We start from the raw sequence: 16,197 nt of genomic DNA, 5'->3' as shown, positions 1-16,197 counted from the left end.
CTAATTAGGGGACCACTGCACTATGTTAAACACCAAATATTTAACACCTCACTGTTGCGTTTTTATCGAAGAAGATTGTATAAGTAATTTACTACATTAGTGCAACTTAATCATAGGGCAACTGGAGAATAGCAAGTTTTGCCCCAGGGGCATGATTTGAACAAAATGTGTTCAGGCCTTCTATATAACATACGAAATTCTAAATTCTTGAACTTACTTACTGTAAGATTTTTATACATCACGCGGCCCCTGTGAGGTGGCGGTTAGTTTTATTAGAGAGGCATGATTTGAACAAATTCAGAACAGGACCCCAAAACGATATTAGATACGAAATACTTCAACTCTGGTAGCCTAAATATGCAGCACATCGGAACAATTTGAAAAGCTTTGAAAGTGGGTTCCCCATGGATCATTCCTGTAAAGTTTCCTTAAACTCTGCTGATCGTTTTGGAGAATGTTTCATTGGAATGAATGGTTGATGGGCGACGGACAACTGTCGGCTTACTGCTTAAGATGCAGGACGCAGGACGCAAGACGGAAAAAGGCGATTTGCACAGATGCTGTGCACAGATGATATAAAACACGAAAACTAAAATAAATACTAGTAATACGATTGTATGTCCCCAGGAAAAGCCGTTTGTATTTAATTTTGTATTATTTAGATTACAGAAAGTAAATGCAAACGCACAGCATTTTAGTAAATAATGCGAGTGATAATGTGTAAGTGACAAAAATTGTGAGATAACCAAAAATACCATTTCAATTGCAGATTGTGGAGATCCAACGCCAGATAATGGCGAAATTAAGGGGACGTCATATTACCTCAATGACGTCGTCTCTGTGTCGTGTGATACCGGTTATATTTTATCAGGCGACGCCGTCATAACATGCCAGAATAACAGTTATTGGACTGATGATCCAACCTGTACTATTGTTGGTAAGAACTTATACTCATATGGAAAAAATCACTGTAGACTAATAGAGATTATGTGTATCAACAATCCTGAAATTTTACTGGAGCTGAAATAATATTTTTTTTTTCAAGACTGTAACGCCCTGACCATCGCCAATATGACGATTGACATAGATAACACAACCACCTACGGACAGATAGCGGTTGTAAAGTGTAAATATGAGTTTAGTCCACGCGGATCATGGGCGGTCAAATGTGAAGCTAGCGGCGTTTGGAATTACACGCACGTTCCGGATTGCAAACTGATTGGTATGTTATATTCCACAATAAAATAAATAAGTATTAAATATGTTGAAGCTGTCAAGTACCATGCTTGTAGCCAAAGGTATGTACAACCAATGACAAAGAATGAACTTAAATTGAATTGCCTAGTTAAATATCTGGATGGCCAGATATTTAGAAGTAAATAAAAATGAAGACTTTAATTTTAATGTCTCGAAATTTTATTTATTTAAGATTCTTCTACCTGCTTTACTTATATAATGATTAAATATATTAAACGAGAATGCCTGTATGGACATGCTACAGATTGTGGATCATCTGCACCACCCTATGGAAGGGTCAACGACACCACATCGACTTTCGGAACTGTGGTTGGCGTGGAATGTGACTATGGTCGACACCTGGTTGGTGATGCGGTGTTACATTGTCAACAGAATGGACATTGGTCTGGTTCGCCTTTTTGCTCTTTGATAGGTAATATAACGTTTTGAATAACAATCGGTATTCATGTGTGAGAAGGGGCTTGTCGGTACTTTGAAAAGCTAATGTCTTTAGGTTTTAGTTCAAGAATGTGTCAATTTCCACAGCTTGATTTATTAAAATAGCATTTAAGTTGAACGAAATGTACAACGAACATTGTACGATCTTCTTATACCCATGCAGAGTGTGATGATCCGACACCAAATAATGGCTTCACTAACGGGACGTCACACTACCTCGATGACGTTCTATCATTATCGTGTGTAACTGGATTTGTGTTGTATGGCCATTCCGCCATACGATGTCAGAACAACAGCCATTGGACGGACTACCCAAACTGCACGATAGTTGGTAAAATATATTATGAACATGCAATTGAACATATGAATTGAAAACGAAAGTTATACAAAAAACGTTATCATACAATATGGGGACAACCTGTTTAAATGTTGAAAATTGTCCAATTGGCAGATTGTGGCGCCCTACACATTTCCGCAATGAGTGTTAACATCGGTAATGCGACTACATACGGACAGATAGCAGATGTCAGATGCCATCCAGATTTCACACCACTGGGTTCCTGGACCGTGAAATGTGAGGCCAGCGGCATTTGGAATTACTCACACGTTCCGCAATGTGAACTCATTGGTAATTATTACCTCACACTTATTTGAGCTTTGTTTCAATAACAAATGCCAAAATGGAAGCATATTTAAACAGTTAGCCATGGAATAAAATATGTTAGGTGTTTCCCAACTTAATGTCCCTAGTGATTATTCTTAATATCCAATAAATTGCAATTGTTTTTGCATAGACTAGACTTCACTGACTAGATAACATACGTGTTTGTACAGATTGTGGAGACCCAACGCCTTCGAAGGGTCTGGTGAATTCATCAAAAACAACAGTCAATACAGTAGTGCGCGTTTCGTGTGAATACGGTTATACGCTGTCGGGAGAGTCAGTCATCACATGTCTTAGAAACGGTACAGTGGTCCGGGAAATCCATTTGCGACCCTTCTGGTAAGTGACATTGCAGACCGTTTTTTGTTACTGTTATGATCAGGTAATTTTACCCCAATGAAACAAGATTTACTATTCAGCATATATTTGCAAAGCAAAAAGCTATTTTTGTTATAACGATTCAGAACTTAAAAAAGACCTACACTATTTCGTAAAGATTCAATCTTTTTTATTCCAATTATCATTTAAAGATGTTCGTTCGCCGTTCTTTAAGGTTTGGGTCGAAAAACAAAAAACGTTCACGTTTTTATGAACAGATTGCGGGCGACCAGCCATATCGAATGCAGACGTGGTGACAAATTCAACGACCCTGTATTCCAAGGCATTTATCACTTGTAACGAAGGATTCGAAATACAAGGACCAAGTATAATCACCTGCACTAAAACTGGATGGAATGATACTGTTAGATGTTCACCAATTGGTAATCAATAGATATACTATATAATAGTCCATAAACTTAATTTAAGGAAAACATTTATTTAAGGAAAACAATGTTGAAATAGGCTCATATATGTTACAAAAAGAATTAAAACAACAATGGCTCAGAAAGGCAGTTACTCATATATGTTACGAGAAGCACTACATCTGCTCTATAGCACAAATTAGCACTAACACATACACATAGCACATTTATTATGGTTAAATATTTATCATTCAAACTCTGGTTTTCTTAGTATGTGAAGAGATGGAAGTTGAAAATGGTAGTGTGATCGGCGCAGGAAGAGAGTATGGAGCAGTTATTGAAGTGAAATGCCATACTGGATATTTTATTCGGGGAGACAACAAACTGACATGCCAAGGAAAAGGTCAATGGAGCGATAGTCCAGCATGCGTCATTCAAAGTATGCATTTTGTTTTCACTGTTATTTCTTCATGAAGATTTATTCAATAAAGTATAATGTTGTGCAACAAACATGTCGTTAATATGCCACCGACAATTGCAACTCTGCATTCTGAGTTCTGATTAGATATTCCTTCCACATTACTCGTTCTACATTCACAATGAAGGCACTGCGTATGAAAATCAGAATGTAATTATTAATGACCGCACTACTTTTTAATTCAAAAGTTTTCGCATAAAGTCATTTTTTGTGCGAGTCTTAAAGACGTTGGTTTTGTTTATTTGTTAATACATAAATGACGTAGCCTGGCGCAAACGTTACTTTGGACGGAGATGAAACCAAAACAAACACTACATTCATTCACTATCAAATAAAAAGACATCTGCATTCCAACGGTGTATAAAATGTCGGGAAAATAACGCCTTATATGCATTCGGCATGTATGCAATCGAGGTATAATTTTTCCGACAGTTCATTCGCCGATTAAATGAAAAAAACAAAAAAAACTACAAGTACATTTAAATATGTTTACTGATTATGTCCCTCGAATTGTCAACAATCCTATATTCTTTTTACATTTTGTTAATATGTGTTTCAGATTGTGGAATCGTGACCGTACCAACCAATGGTATCATATTAACAAGTCCCGTGGTAACAACGTTTAATTCATCCTTGCGATTTCAGTGTAATGATGGTTATCATCTGACCGGAAATGACGTTCTGTGGTGTGACGCAAACGGCAAATGGGACAGTTCAGTCCCGACGTGCGTTCGCAAGTGTAATATAAGACTTTGCTTACTATTTAATGATTGATGTTCATAGTACGATGCAATTTCTAAGCGTTTTCTGTATGCATTGCTTCTCTCAGAAATTTAAAAGAATTATTATTTATCGTTATCGTTGTAGACTGTGATAACCCAACCCCAACAAACGGCGCCGTTAATGGGACATCCTTTTACTTCAGTGACGTGGTTTCAGTATCTTGTGATAATGGCTACTTATTGTCCGGCGAACCTTTCATTAAATGTCAGAATAACAGTAAATGGACATATTATCCGACATGTAATATCGTTGGTAAGACTTGTTCGTATGAAAAGTAAAACTTATATGAAATGAGAATAATAGCGCACATTTAATAAAGATCAATGTTAGCTCTTTAACACTCTTCACATACATGTTAATCTGATATTTTTACAAACTTAGCGTGTGAGCGCATTGACTTAGAAAATGGCAACGTGACCGGCACAGATGAACACTTCGGGTCAGTAATCGAAGTGAAGTGTGATATTGGATATGATCTCCGTGGTGACAGTAGACTAGTATGTGAGGCCGATGGTCAATGGAGTGGTAATCCAACATGCATCAGTAAAGGTATTCGTTTTCATTTACATGTTTATAATATATACAATTATATAGTACTTGGATGCAAAGCACTGTGAACGCTTAAATAAGGACAACCAAACGAGCTATATTTACTTTCATGATTTTATTTCAGTTGTCAAATATGGCGCGTATATATTTATGGACATCTTATACAATTAACTCAATTTGCATACGATCAGTCTGAATTTTGTAAAAATATTCACAGTTCGAATAATAATTACATATCCAAGTCTGAATTGAGTTAAAATATTCACAGTTCAAATAATTATACTATCTCCATTGGTTTTAACCATATATTAATCTCCAAAAACTGATATTTCATACAGTGATGCATGTTATTTCATAGAACGTGAGATTATATATCAAGCAATAATCGTATTTGATAAATTTATCAGATTGTGGGAATGTCACTTTGCCAAACAACATGATGATCGTAACTAGTCCTATAGTTACAACGTTTAATTCTTCACTGCGATTTCAATGTCAAGAAGATTATTTACTGACCGGAAATGACGTCCTCTGGTGTTCCGCAATGGGCACGTGGAACAGTTCTGTCCCGACATGTATCCAGAAATGTAACTATGCAAATTTGTTCTCCATTAGCCAAGAAATATGTTTATAGAACAACTATAATATTGATGTTTACATGTGAATGCTATACCAAAAACTTTTTTAAAACCCATATTTACTGTATTTAAGCGGACATTGGTGGACCATGTGCTGATGCTCGAATGTGTAGGACACATAGCGCTATTTGTGAAGACAAAAAGTGTTCGTGCATGTCTGGAGTAGCAGACAGAAGAACACGGAAATGTGATATAAGTAAGATATGTGTAAGACGTTTATAAGGGAAATGGTGATATGTAGGCTCAACCCTTGTATTAACTTTTCTGCAATAGAAATACTAAAATGGCTTGATACTTTTTTGTTTTCAATTGACCGTTTTAAGTGCTCGTCGTAGTTTATGTGTGTTATATGTTAGTCGTGTACTCTGTTAAAGTATTGTATTGACTAAAAATGATGGTAAGAATCTCCAGAAAGAAGGTTTAATATTGCAAAACTGATGGAAACATTTTATAAAGTAATTTATTTTTAATTTTTTTCATTTATTTGAAAGTGCCATTGCTTCCATTTGGAGAAGAAAATGGAGATGTGATTATGGAACAACATGATTGCAGTGAATCCATTGTTTTCACACATTCCATACCAGTTTTCAACAACATGAGACGTTCAATGCATGTATGTTACTATGTGATAATCCAAAATTACTTATATGAATGTAAGGTATTTTATTATCTTGTGTATCATAATACTGCATGTGTTTATATCAGCACGTTGTTTCATTAAAATCATGTATATGCTTTTTACACAGGTATGCAGATGTGGACTGGTAAGTTTTGATAAGAAATATTCCAATAATAAACCTGTACCGATGGGTAAAGGAAAAGTAAACATCATTGAACCGACAATTGATATCAAGGACCCAGTTGTAGCAGCATATTTCGCAGATATTTTTGTTGACAACTCCTCATCAATTACATACAGGACATACGATATTCTAAACAACTATCCATTCTCAACCAAGGCGACGGAAGATATTACAATCCTTGAAAGTTTAATCAAACGGTTGGAAAATCTTTATTCATTTGAGGCGAGTTTCCTTTTGATTGCAACATGGAATCGTGTGAAAGCAAAGGCGTCTGCACTAAATCGTAATAACGTAAGTTGTTTTTCATGCGTATTACGAATAACGTTTTCAATAATGTAAAACGTGTGTTAATTAAAGTTGATTCAATTGTGCCACTATTACATTATGCTATAAACATTATATACCTTTACGCCTAACTAACTTAATTGACTATATGCTTTCGGAAATTTTATGTATTTATGTCTTTGTAAAGCTCATTATGCCATTATGATCAAGTTGAGTAATTGTTGCAGCTCATGTAATTGCGCTTAATTTAAATTGTTTCTAAATTTTGATAGCCAGCAACGTTCCAACTGGCTATCGTTTCAAATGGTTTACGGACTTATTCCTTAACAATATACGGACATGAATTGATGAACTGGGCTTTAACGTCGAGAGATAAAACAATTCCTGTATGGATCGGTCACGCCGGAGAGAATGGAACCACATTCAACCACTTGTTCTCCTTCAAACCGCAGGCACTTCGGATGGATTTGGGTTGTAAATCAGGAGGTAATTATTGTTAAACATATCACCATCTTCATCTATATATTATCATCTTCGAAGCTGCAGCAATAACACATTGTTTTGTCATCGTAAACATGAATACCATCTTTGTTTTTATTATATTGAGAGTTCATTACTCACTGATGTTTAAGACAATGTAAATACGTTGTAGGAATTAGTGGACTCTGTTTGAAGAACATTGATGAAAACATCTCCGTATTAAGCCACCATAGTGTTGACTGTATAAAGTGGTACAATAAAAACCGTAACCGAAAACAGAACATTAATCTCATCTCACAACGTCTACCTATGTGCCCATGTGACGTCGATCTTGCCCGATGGGACCCGTGGTTTTGGCCAATTCAGACCCAAGTGCGTCAGCAAAATAACGATAGTGTGTGCGTTGACATGATGCTACGAGAAGCTTTCAAGCCCCATGGAAAGGTAAGTATACTTTATAATTCATATGTTATTTTTTGTTTGTTGTTATGTCTGAGTGAAAGATTATTAAATGTCTGTTGTAATGCTTATGGCAAACAGTTATTTTGTCAAAATAATTTCAGTCGTGCTGCTATTACCGCTCAACATTGACATTCGTGGACATGAAACCCCTATCTGGTGGATTTTACTTCTCACATCCCTCATTCTCACCACGTGATCACGAGGCAAATGATGTCATCATGAAGGACAAATGTTGTACGAAATCCAACTTCTGCGATCTCTATTACCAACTGCATCCTACAGGCACATGCTACACCGTATCTCCATACAGATTTGGTAATGGAATGTTTGCATTGTAACAATAAATATGTTTAATACATGGATTTTGACAAGCTCCATGTTTAACGTAAAAGAAAGAAGAGTTTATGAACATGTGAAGGATGTTCACGAATGTATATTTTCTAAAGATTAGTAAAAACATAGGCACTTATTTAAAGGTGTCAACTGGTAACTTGTTATATAACCTGTTGCAACTTGTATGAGCTAAGCGATGATAAACGCGAAATGCTTTCGTATTTTTGGAATTATTTTGTCTTTATAAACATGTATATATAACTGCAATAAGCATAACAGATATTGCTCATGCATTTGTTCAGTCGATCCTTAAAAACAGCAAGAATGTATATATATATATATATATATGCCTCGTCCTTCGTTTATTATCTAAGTGCGAATCTATAATTACTTAATAACAAATATGTTTAAGGTTCCTTCTGGGGAGATCCGCATATGAGCACACTCGACGGAATGAACTACACATTCAACGGACTCGGGGAATACGTGTTGCTAAGCATTGAGACGTCAAATGTTACATTTTCCCTCCAAGCTAGGACAGAGAGGGCAGTGAAGAAAGACGGGAACCTGTCTGACGCGACAATCTTCACAGCGTTTGCAGCTCGTGATAATACAAATTCGTCCATACACGTTGAACTTAATAAGGCTAAGGACAGTAAGTGTACACAATTAAGTTGTAGGCATTGAATGTATTTAAAAGCTGTTGTCAATTACTTTATGAAGTTCTCAAACTTCATGTTGTATTTAACTGACTAGGGTTAAATACCATTTGTAAATAATCTAATAATTATTTTTAAAATTATACTTTATTGTATCATTTACATAAATATACATGTATAAAGACATGTTTGTATGAGAGCATGTTATGGGAACGATGTATTTACAGATGTGACTTTGTACGGTAATGGCATTGATCTTACAAAGACTCTTCGGGAAGTACAACACGACATGTTTGTGTTTAATACGTCAACACTCACAATTCATGAAGATGACGGCGTGTTGAGGGTGTCATTCCTTGAGATAGGTACATACATTCCAAACAAGGCAGTGTTTTTTGCCACGACTACTTATCAGCATTTCTCTCTAAAAAGTGGTAACCCCACTCTGATAATGTTCCAATTTGTGTTTGTTTACACATGACGTTATGTTTAAGCTTTTGTTTCGTAATGGTCATTGCGAGAAAACGATGACAGTTCGACAAACAAATGGTTTCTCTTAATACGAATATAGATGTAGTTATTGTGTCAAAAAAATTAACAAAATAAGGTCACTTAGTTTTAATTTAATAAAAGTACTGTCATTTGTTGAAAATAATTTTTGCAATCCACAGGGATAACGCTCGAAATAGGAAAAGGAGCAGGAATGTTGTCATTGGATGCGATTATACCAAATACATTCAACAACGTAACAAAAGGTCTCCTAGGAAATTTTGATAGAGACCCTTTCAATGATTTTGTATACCCAAATGGAAGTCAGCTTTATTTTAATGCAAGTGATATGGAAATATTTTATTACGGTCAGGCATGTAAGTAATTGTATAGGCGCTTCTTGTTTTAATGAATTAACCATCTTGGAACTGTTTTGTCTGTATATAAAACTTAAAAAATAAAAAATAAAACAAAGAACCAATTTTAACAGACTTTTACAAAACCTGTTTTATATATGAAACATGTGTCATGAATTTAACCCTGATCATGTGCTTTTTGAAGAACTAAGTTTATTGTGTAACAATTTTGATGTTTTGGTGAATGTGAAGGAAAGGGAAACTTAATTTCAGGGTCCGTGAATGACAGCTCGTCTGTATTTTTCTATGACGACGGAAAGGAACATTCCGATTATCACAACGCTTCTTACATACCGCGTTTCTTGGATACCGTCGACAAAATAACGCTTGCTGAAGCTGAAAAGGCATGCAACGGCTCAAAGAATAAAGAATGTGTGTTCGACTACGCATTAACCTTGAACGAAAATATTGCGATGATGACGAACAGAAAACGTGAAATTATTGACGTGAACACAGAAGAAATAGGTTCGTAGTATTCAATAGTGTTAATTTCAGTCAATGTCATGCAGCAAATGGTATTCAAATAGTTATTTCGGGTAAATATACAACACAGTCAGTGTGAATCCAAATAAAATAAACGTCTAAGGTTAATGATATTAATATGAGTGTTCAATTTTGCAGTACCGACTTGACAACACAAGAACGTTTATTTGTATTTTCTTTATCGTTTTTAAATAAAATCAACATATGCAAAAAGGTATGATTTATAAACATCAGAAATAAATAATGATTTGATAAATTATTTGCAATGTACGGATATAATATATGTGCTTTTCTTTTTTACATTTGAAAGATTATGGTTTCAAACCAAACATTTGAATGATAATGTATTTTCAGCTAAAGTCGTGCCAACCATAAATAATACATGTAGCGTAAATGCTAAGGTTGGAGATCAAATTTCGTGCCAGTTAAAGATCGATGATGGGTTAGATATAGAAGTTTTGAACAATGCAAATAAAACAACAACATATAACAGAACGTCAAAGACGCTCTATTTCAGACAAAAAGATGATCGTCCACACAACATATGGTATAAAGAATAGTAAAAGCCATATTTGCATGCTATAAGAATGCTTTTAATTCGAACCTTATTATAGTGATGTGATATTTAAGCACGGACGTTTAAAAAAACGTATCTTATTATCAAGTATCAAAAAATAATCTATGCCAATTCATGTTTTTTATTGCGTATGGTTTCTTTCAGAGTATCTTAATAATTTTGATAACTTTAGGACTTGATGATTTATTCAACAAAACTGGTTTATATAATTTTTACTGGACAAGACTTTTCAAGTGTTTGACTTTTCACTTTAGGTTTGTTGCAATCAACGCCGACAGAAAGCAATCTCAGCAGCACACTATACAGGTACAACTATGCACTGGTTGCCGTGGCAACGGACGCTGCTCCACGACAGTGCGGCCGGACCCTCGAGAGAATGCATATTTCAAGTATTCTGCATGCGTGTGCGACCCTGGATACACCGGTTGGTAAAAGTTGGATGTTAAGATAAAATACACTTTTGTCAATTGTAAATAACCAATAATGAAAAAAAGAAAAGAAAAACATATCAGACATGATTGTGCTTAATCTTGAAATACGTTCATAATTATTTTACATTATTGGAGATTGATTAAGTTAAAACTAGTCGCCATGATAGAGGACGAGATATATATGAATATTTAGATATAAGATATAGATATATATATATAATATATATATATATATATATATATATATATCTATATACATATATGTGTGTGTGTGTTTGTGTGAAAATTAGGCAATTCTTTGTAATAATTCTGAAATTTGTGTCAAATAAACGTACCATACTGCTTAGACATACTGCTTTTCGTTAATTGTAATCAGCAATAGGTGCTTAAATGTTTCGATATTATATTAGGAGACGATTGTGAAAAACTATACGACTGGTGCGCTGAACGTCCCTGCTCCTTTGGAAGAAACTGTACCAGCCTACCATCGAACAGAACATATTCGTGTTCCCCTTGCCCAAACGGATATGATGCTGAACCAGGGACAAACGATTGCATTGGTACATATGACACTTTAGTTAATAAAAACTTGTATCTCAATGAAATTATTCACACGATTATTTTTATGTTGACATTTTCCAGAAAAATAAATAGTTATGTACAGTTTATTTACATGTATTGACATTAATCAATTCACCTGTTAATTGTCAAATTTGCTAGTATAACATTTGTTTCTTTGTTACAAAAGTCTGTGTTTGCTATACATGATACCATTCGCCGCACATGTATGAATTGTTGACATGCAGCTATATTTTTTCTTCAGTAATCATGACATTTTGTTCACATGCTCTTTAATCTATTTGAAATACCAACGACATTTAAATATTCTTATAGATATAAACGAATGCAACTCGTCCAATCTCTGCGACCATATGTGCCTCAATACTGAAGGAAGTTACTCGTGCGATTGCAAGCAAGGATTCCGAGTCGATGCAAATAACGAACATAAATGTATCGGTATGCAATGCAAGGATTGTGCCATTCACTTTCTTTTAAATATTTTTTTTTAAAGACACAGTTTTGAATGAAGTTATTTCAGTCAGAGTTTTTTTATTTTAATAATAAATTGATTATAAAATTAGTACAACAAATAGGTCGTCAACATTATTGCTGATGTTCTCTGATGATTTGTATTCGCAAGACACAACTAATAGAATAATTTACAAATAATGCATGTTCACTTACCATTAATAATAAAAGTTCGCTTTGTCCGCATAAACTGAGTTAAACGTTAATATGTTTTTCACAGTCAAATCCTTATAAAATGAATATTTATAGTAAATTTTCGTTTCCATCGATTAAGAGTTTTAAACTCTTTGTATTTGTTTTATTAATGTGTATTCATTAGTGAATTAAATAGATTATTTTCCCTTTGAATAGATATCAACGAATGCAACGAAGCTTCTGACAACTGCACTCAGATCTGCAACAACACGATAGGCGGCTTTCTCTGCAGATGTCATTCCGGTTTTACCTTCGAGATGTCTAATTGGACATGTGTACCAGGTATAAATAATTGTAATTTTGATATCACTTGAAGAATTATGATTATGCATAAAGTCATGTTTTTAAAGGAATTTTAATACTACAACATGTATGTGATTATATGACAAATCACTGTGTCAGAAGGTTGCAAGAGAACATTATATATAATTTAGATCGTTATGTTATCACGATCGTTTTAAGTATATAAACATTTCAATGGGATGTAATATTTCCATTAATATGATGTGTATGTATACTCATTATGAACTAATTTCGTGAAAACAGATGATTCTGACCCATGTGCTAGATCAACACTCAACTGCACTCAAACCGCGGGCTGTACCCTTGATACGAACAACGCAACCACGTGCTTCTGTGATGCAGGATTTATTTTTAACAAAATATCACATCAATGCCAAGGTAAGAAAAGTTCGTATAATTTGAAGCAAATGCAGTGTATGTATTTTCCATTATGATTATATCATATATTGTAGTTAAAAACTATTTGTGTATTTGTTTCCAGATGTCAACGAATGCTCTCAACATATTTGTGCACAAGACTGCACGAACACGATTGGCAGTTTTCAGTGCAGCTGCATTGCGGGTTACCAGCTAGTAAACAAGGTATCATGTGAACGTAAGTATACGCACCCTTTCTTTAAAGCGTAATGGCATAATTATATTTCAGAAACTAGATTTTATGCTGTCAAAATTACAAAATGAAGCTAGAGTATAGACAGAACTGAATGATTCTCTGAACTTGAAAGATTTATTTACCAGAACGAATAATTTCAATGCACAAAGACGTGTATAGGTTTTCAATCATAACCACGTAGGAACAAGCACTATATAATTATAAATAGAATATAAGAATGGTGTGCATTAAGAGAGATGCAAATCCAAATAACCACTTAAATATATTTAATATCGTCGATCTTTAAAGTATGTGAGGTGCCAAACTGGGGTTTGAACTGTTCACAAACTTGCGACTGTACCGGACGAGGCGCCGAGAGATGCGATCCTGTCAGAGGCTGCGTCTGTTCCAATGGATGGACAGGAAGTTCATGTGACGATGACGTCGACGAATGCAAGGAGCATCCTGGAGTATGCGAAGATGCTAGGAAGTCCTGTACTAACAACATTGGCTCGTACAGCTGTGATTGTTTGAAAGGATACGTTAAAGATGCTGTAGGAAATTGCCGAGGTTTGGTATAATTTATTAAAAGTAAATAAAAATTAAATGTGTTATTTTCTTACGAGTTATATCTGTTTAACCAGCAAATAAGTAAATGTTTAAAGCAATTTAATATCACTATTTAAGATAATGTTCTTCCTTAATAAAGACATTAGTAATAAGCAATTAGACATACATATTCTAACGTGCATCTGTATACAATAACATGCTTGAATAATCTTCACAAGACAGACGCAGGCGCAGTAATAAAATCAAACTGAAAATCACGAACACACTTGCGATTATTTATAAAGTTTTAACGCTGGACATATCTCAAATGCTTAAGTGTGTTCGTATTCGAGTTGCCTAATCCTTGTTTCAGATATAGATGAGTGCTATGATCCACAGTTGAACGAGTGTAGTCAGACGTGTTTGAATGCTGAAGGCAGCTACACTTGTGGATGTAAACCCGGCTACACAGAAGTCAATTCGACACATTGTACAGGTATATTGATTATTTGATTATTACAAAGCTTGATCTTTTGTGGCCGGAAATACATGGTCAATACGGAATATACTGGTTTCTTGTAATGAGGTCGATGAATATTTCCGCTACACCATGTCAACCAATTACTAGTCATCTATATTAAACACTAAACAGTGGAAAGTGTCAGACACAAGATCCATGGTCTTCACAGTGAATGTTCGTTTACATCCATTTCTTTTATAATTTTTTGACAATAAGATACCATTCTGGGTAACTTTGCAAATGAGGTGTTACTGTCAAACGGATTTTCTTCATCTTCAAAAGAAGAAATGTTGTTGTGGGATTTTTTTGTAAATACTTGAATAAAGATGAAGCTTTGTTCTACGATTTACAAGAACCGTATAATTTACAGTCACGGAAGATTTATGATTACGTATTTGTATTGCAGACATTAATGAGTGCGATCTAAACTTGGCGGACTGTGAACAGATGTGCGAAAACCATCCAGGATATTACAACTGTTACTGCTATTTCGGATACAGGCTCAACGACGACAGGAATACATGTAGTAAAGGTATAATGTGTCCCTTAATGGCATCTTACAAAGACGATATTTAAATACAAATACATAAAGTATGTTTTTGTGACACACTGAAAATGTCTCAACCTGTTTTTCTGTCAAATTATATATATGATCTTTGAATGGTAATTTTTTAAATAATGTTTTATGGCTTTTATAATTAACATGGCATCGTAACAAAATTCCTATGTATGTGCCGTGGTTAAGTATTTAACGTTTTTTTATATATTATACTTAATATGCAATATGATTCAGTGAAGGATTTTTGCAAGGAACTTAACAATCTAACATGCGCCGGCTATTGTGAGGTACGAAACAAAACAGCATCATGTCAGTGTCAACAAGGATTTGAACTTGCCCCTGATAAACAAAATTGTGCAGGTATAATTGTTTCGTTGAAGTCCTTTTGAAATTCAGTACAAATGCATCGCCTGTTCTATGCAATCAACGTAAGGAAAATTTGCTGTTGCAATAATTTAACCCATACGGCATAATGCGCTTCAATGCTTAATTGCTTTACCAGGTGTCTAGCGTTAATTATTGTCGAACTCTTAAAAGTGGTTTAACCAAGTTCAATCGTATGTTTATAATATAATGTTTCAAATGTTTCATATACTTAATAACAAACAAACATGTTTTCATGCACGTTTATCAAACAGATGTCGATGAATGTGAAGATGGCAATAAATGTTCAACAGGAGCCAACTGTATGAACACTGTCGGCTCATTTGTGTGTGAATGTCCTGTCGGTATGAAGCTGCAAAATAACAAAAGAACATGTATAGGTGCGTTATATTCGTATTGCAGCATTACAGTAAATAATATATAATTGGAAACATTGAATTCTTTAAAGTCATTGAATTTATCTTTTTATTTTTTTCATAAGTTTTTAAAAATACTTGGTTTACATTGAAATCTCCTGTTAGAACATGTTTTATTGAGCAAATATAGGACGTAGTTACCCAATGCACCGACTTTGTTTAAATTATATAGGATTTTTTATTTTTATTTTTAAGAATGTGACAATTATCACTACGGCAAAGATTGTTCACTTACGTGTTCGTGTATCAACGGTGTGTGTAATAGTACTGTAGGTAAGTATTTTTTTAAATTGCTATCAATATTTCAAAAACTGCACACGTTTTACTATTGGTATATAGAAAATAATACCGTATATAGGTATTTGACCTTGACAACACTGACAGGACTGTACATTTCATATACTGTGCTACCATATCATTACAACTTCTACTAAAACAACCATTACCTTTGGATACCAACAATTCTTTTAGTAGCATTACAGCAGCTGTTTCTTTAATTGCTACTTCTTCTACTATTACTTCTACCACCATTACATCAATATTCTACTTGTGTTAAAACCAGTAGTGCTTAAACCACTTCTACTTAAAATACTCGACTGCTACCAGCACTACTACTTCAACT

General features: G+C 34.5%; 1 protein-coding gene and 1 long non-coding RNA gene across 2 annotated transcripts in view; both read left to right on the top strand.

Annotated features, from left to right (window-relative positions):
• The first annotated feature begins 3,433 nt into the window (after positions 1-3,433).
• On the top strand, positions 3,434-4,585 carry LOC127873566 (uncharacterized). The gene is made up of 3 exons (XR_008046254.1): positions 3,434-3,541; positions 4,140-4,319; positions 4,448-4,585. It is a non-coding gene; the product is annotated as an uncharacterized LOC127873566 (long non-coding RNA).
• Positions 4,586-7,427: 2,842 nt separating this feature from the next.
• Positions 7,428-16,197, top strand: part of LOC127872138 (fibrillin-1-like) — a 16,807-nt gene continuing 8,037 nt past the window's right edge. Inside the window, exons 1-19 of the mRNA XM_052415464.1 lie at positions 7,428-7,562; positions 7,682-7,895; positions 8,326-8,568; positions 8,800-8,937; positions 9,244-9,438; positions 9,691-9,942; positions 10,315-10,507; positions 10,792-10,961; positions 11,379-11,528; positions 11,863-11,985; positions 12,409-12,534; positions 12,799-12,933; positions 13,037-13,150; positions 13,457-13,717; positions 14,070-14,192; positions 14,623-14,748; positions 15,010-15,135; positions 15,414-15,539; positions 15,771-15,848. Of these exons, the coding sequence (XP_052271424.1) occupies positions 7,428-7,562; positions 7,682-7,895; positions 8,326-8,568; positions 8,800-8,937; positions 9,244-9,438; positions 9,691-9,942; positions 10,315-10,507; positions 10,792-10,961; positions 11,379-11,528; positions 11,863-11,985; positions 12,409-12,534; positions 12,799-12,933; positions 13,037-13,150; positions 13,457-13,717; positions 14,070-14,192; positions 14,623-14,748; positions 15,010-15,135; positions 15,414-15,539; positions 15,771-15,848 (3,028 nt within the window). The remainder of the gene's footprint in view (positions 7,563-7,681; positions 7,896-8,325; positions 8,569-8,799; positions 8,938-9,243; positions 9,439-9,690; positions 9,943-10,314; positions 10,508-10,791; positions 10,962-11,378; positions 11,529-11,862; positions 11,986-12,408; positions 12,535-12,798; positions 12,934-13,036; positions 13,151-13,456; positions 13,718-14,069; positions 14,193-14,622; positions 14,749-15,009; positions 15,136-15,413; positions 15,540-15,770; positions 15,849-16,197) is intronic.

This window comes from Dreissena polymorpha, chromosome 3 (assembly GCF_020536995.1).
Source record: "Dreissena polymorpha isolate Duluth1 chromosome 3, UMN_Dpol_1.0, whole genome shotgun sequence".
Classification (NCBI taxonomy): Eukaryota; Metazoa; Mollusca; class Bivalvia; order Myida; family Dreissenidae; genus Dreissena; species Dreissena polymorpha.
This window is presented reverse-complemented; position numbering and strand designations above follow the sequence as displayed.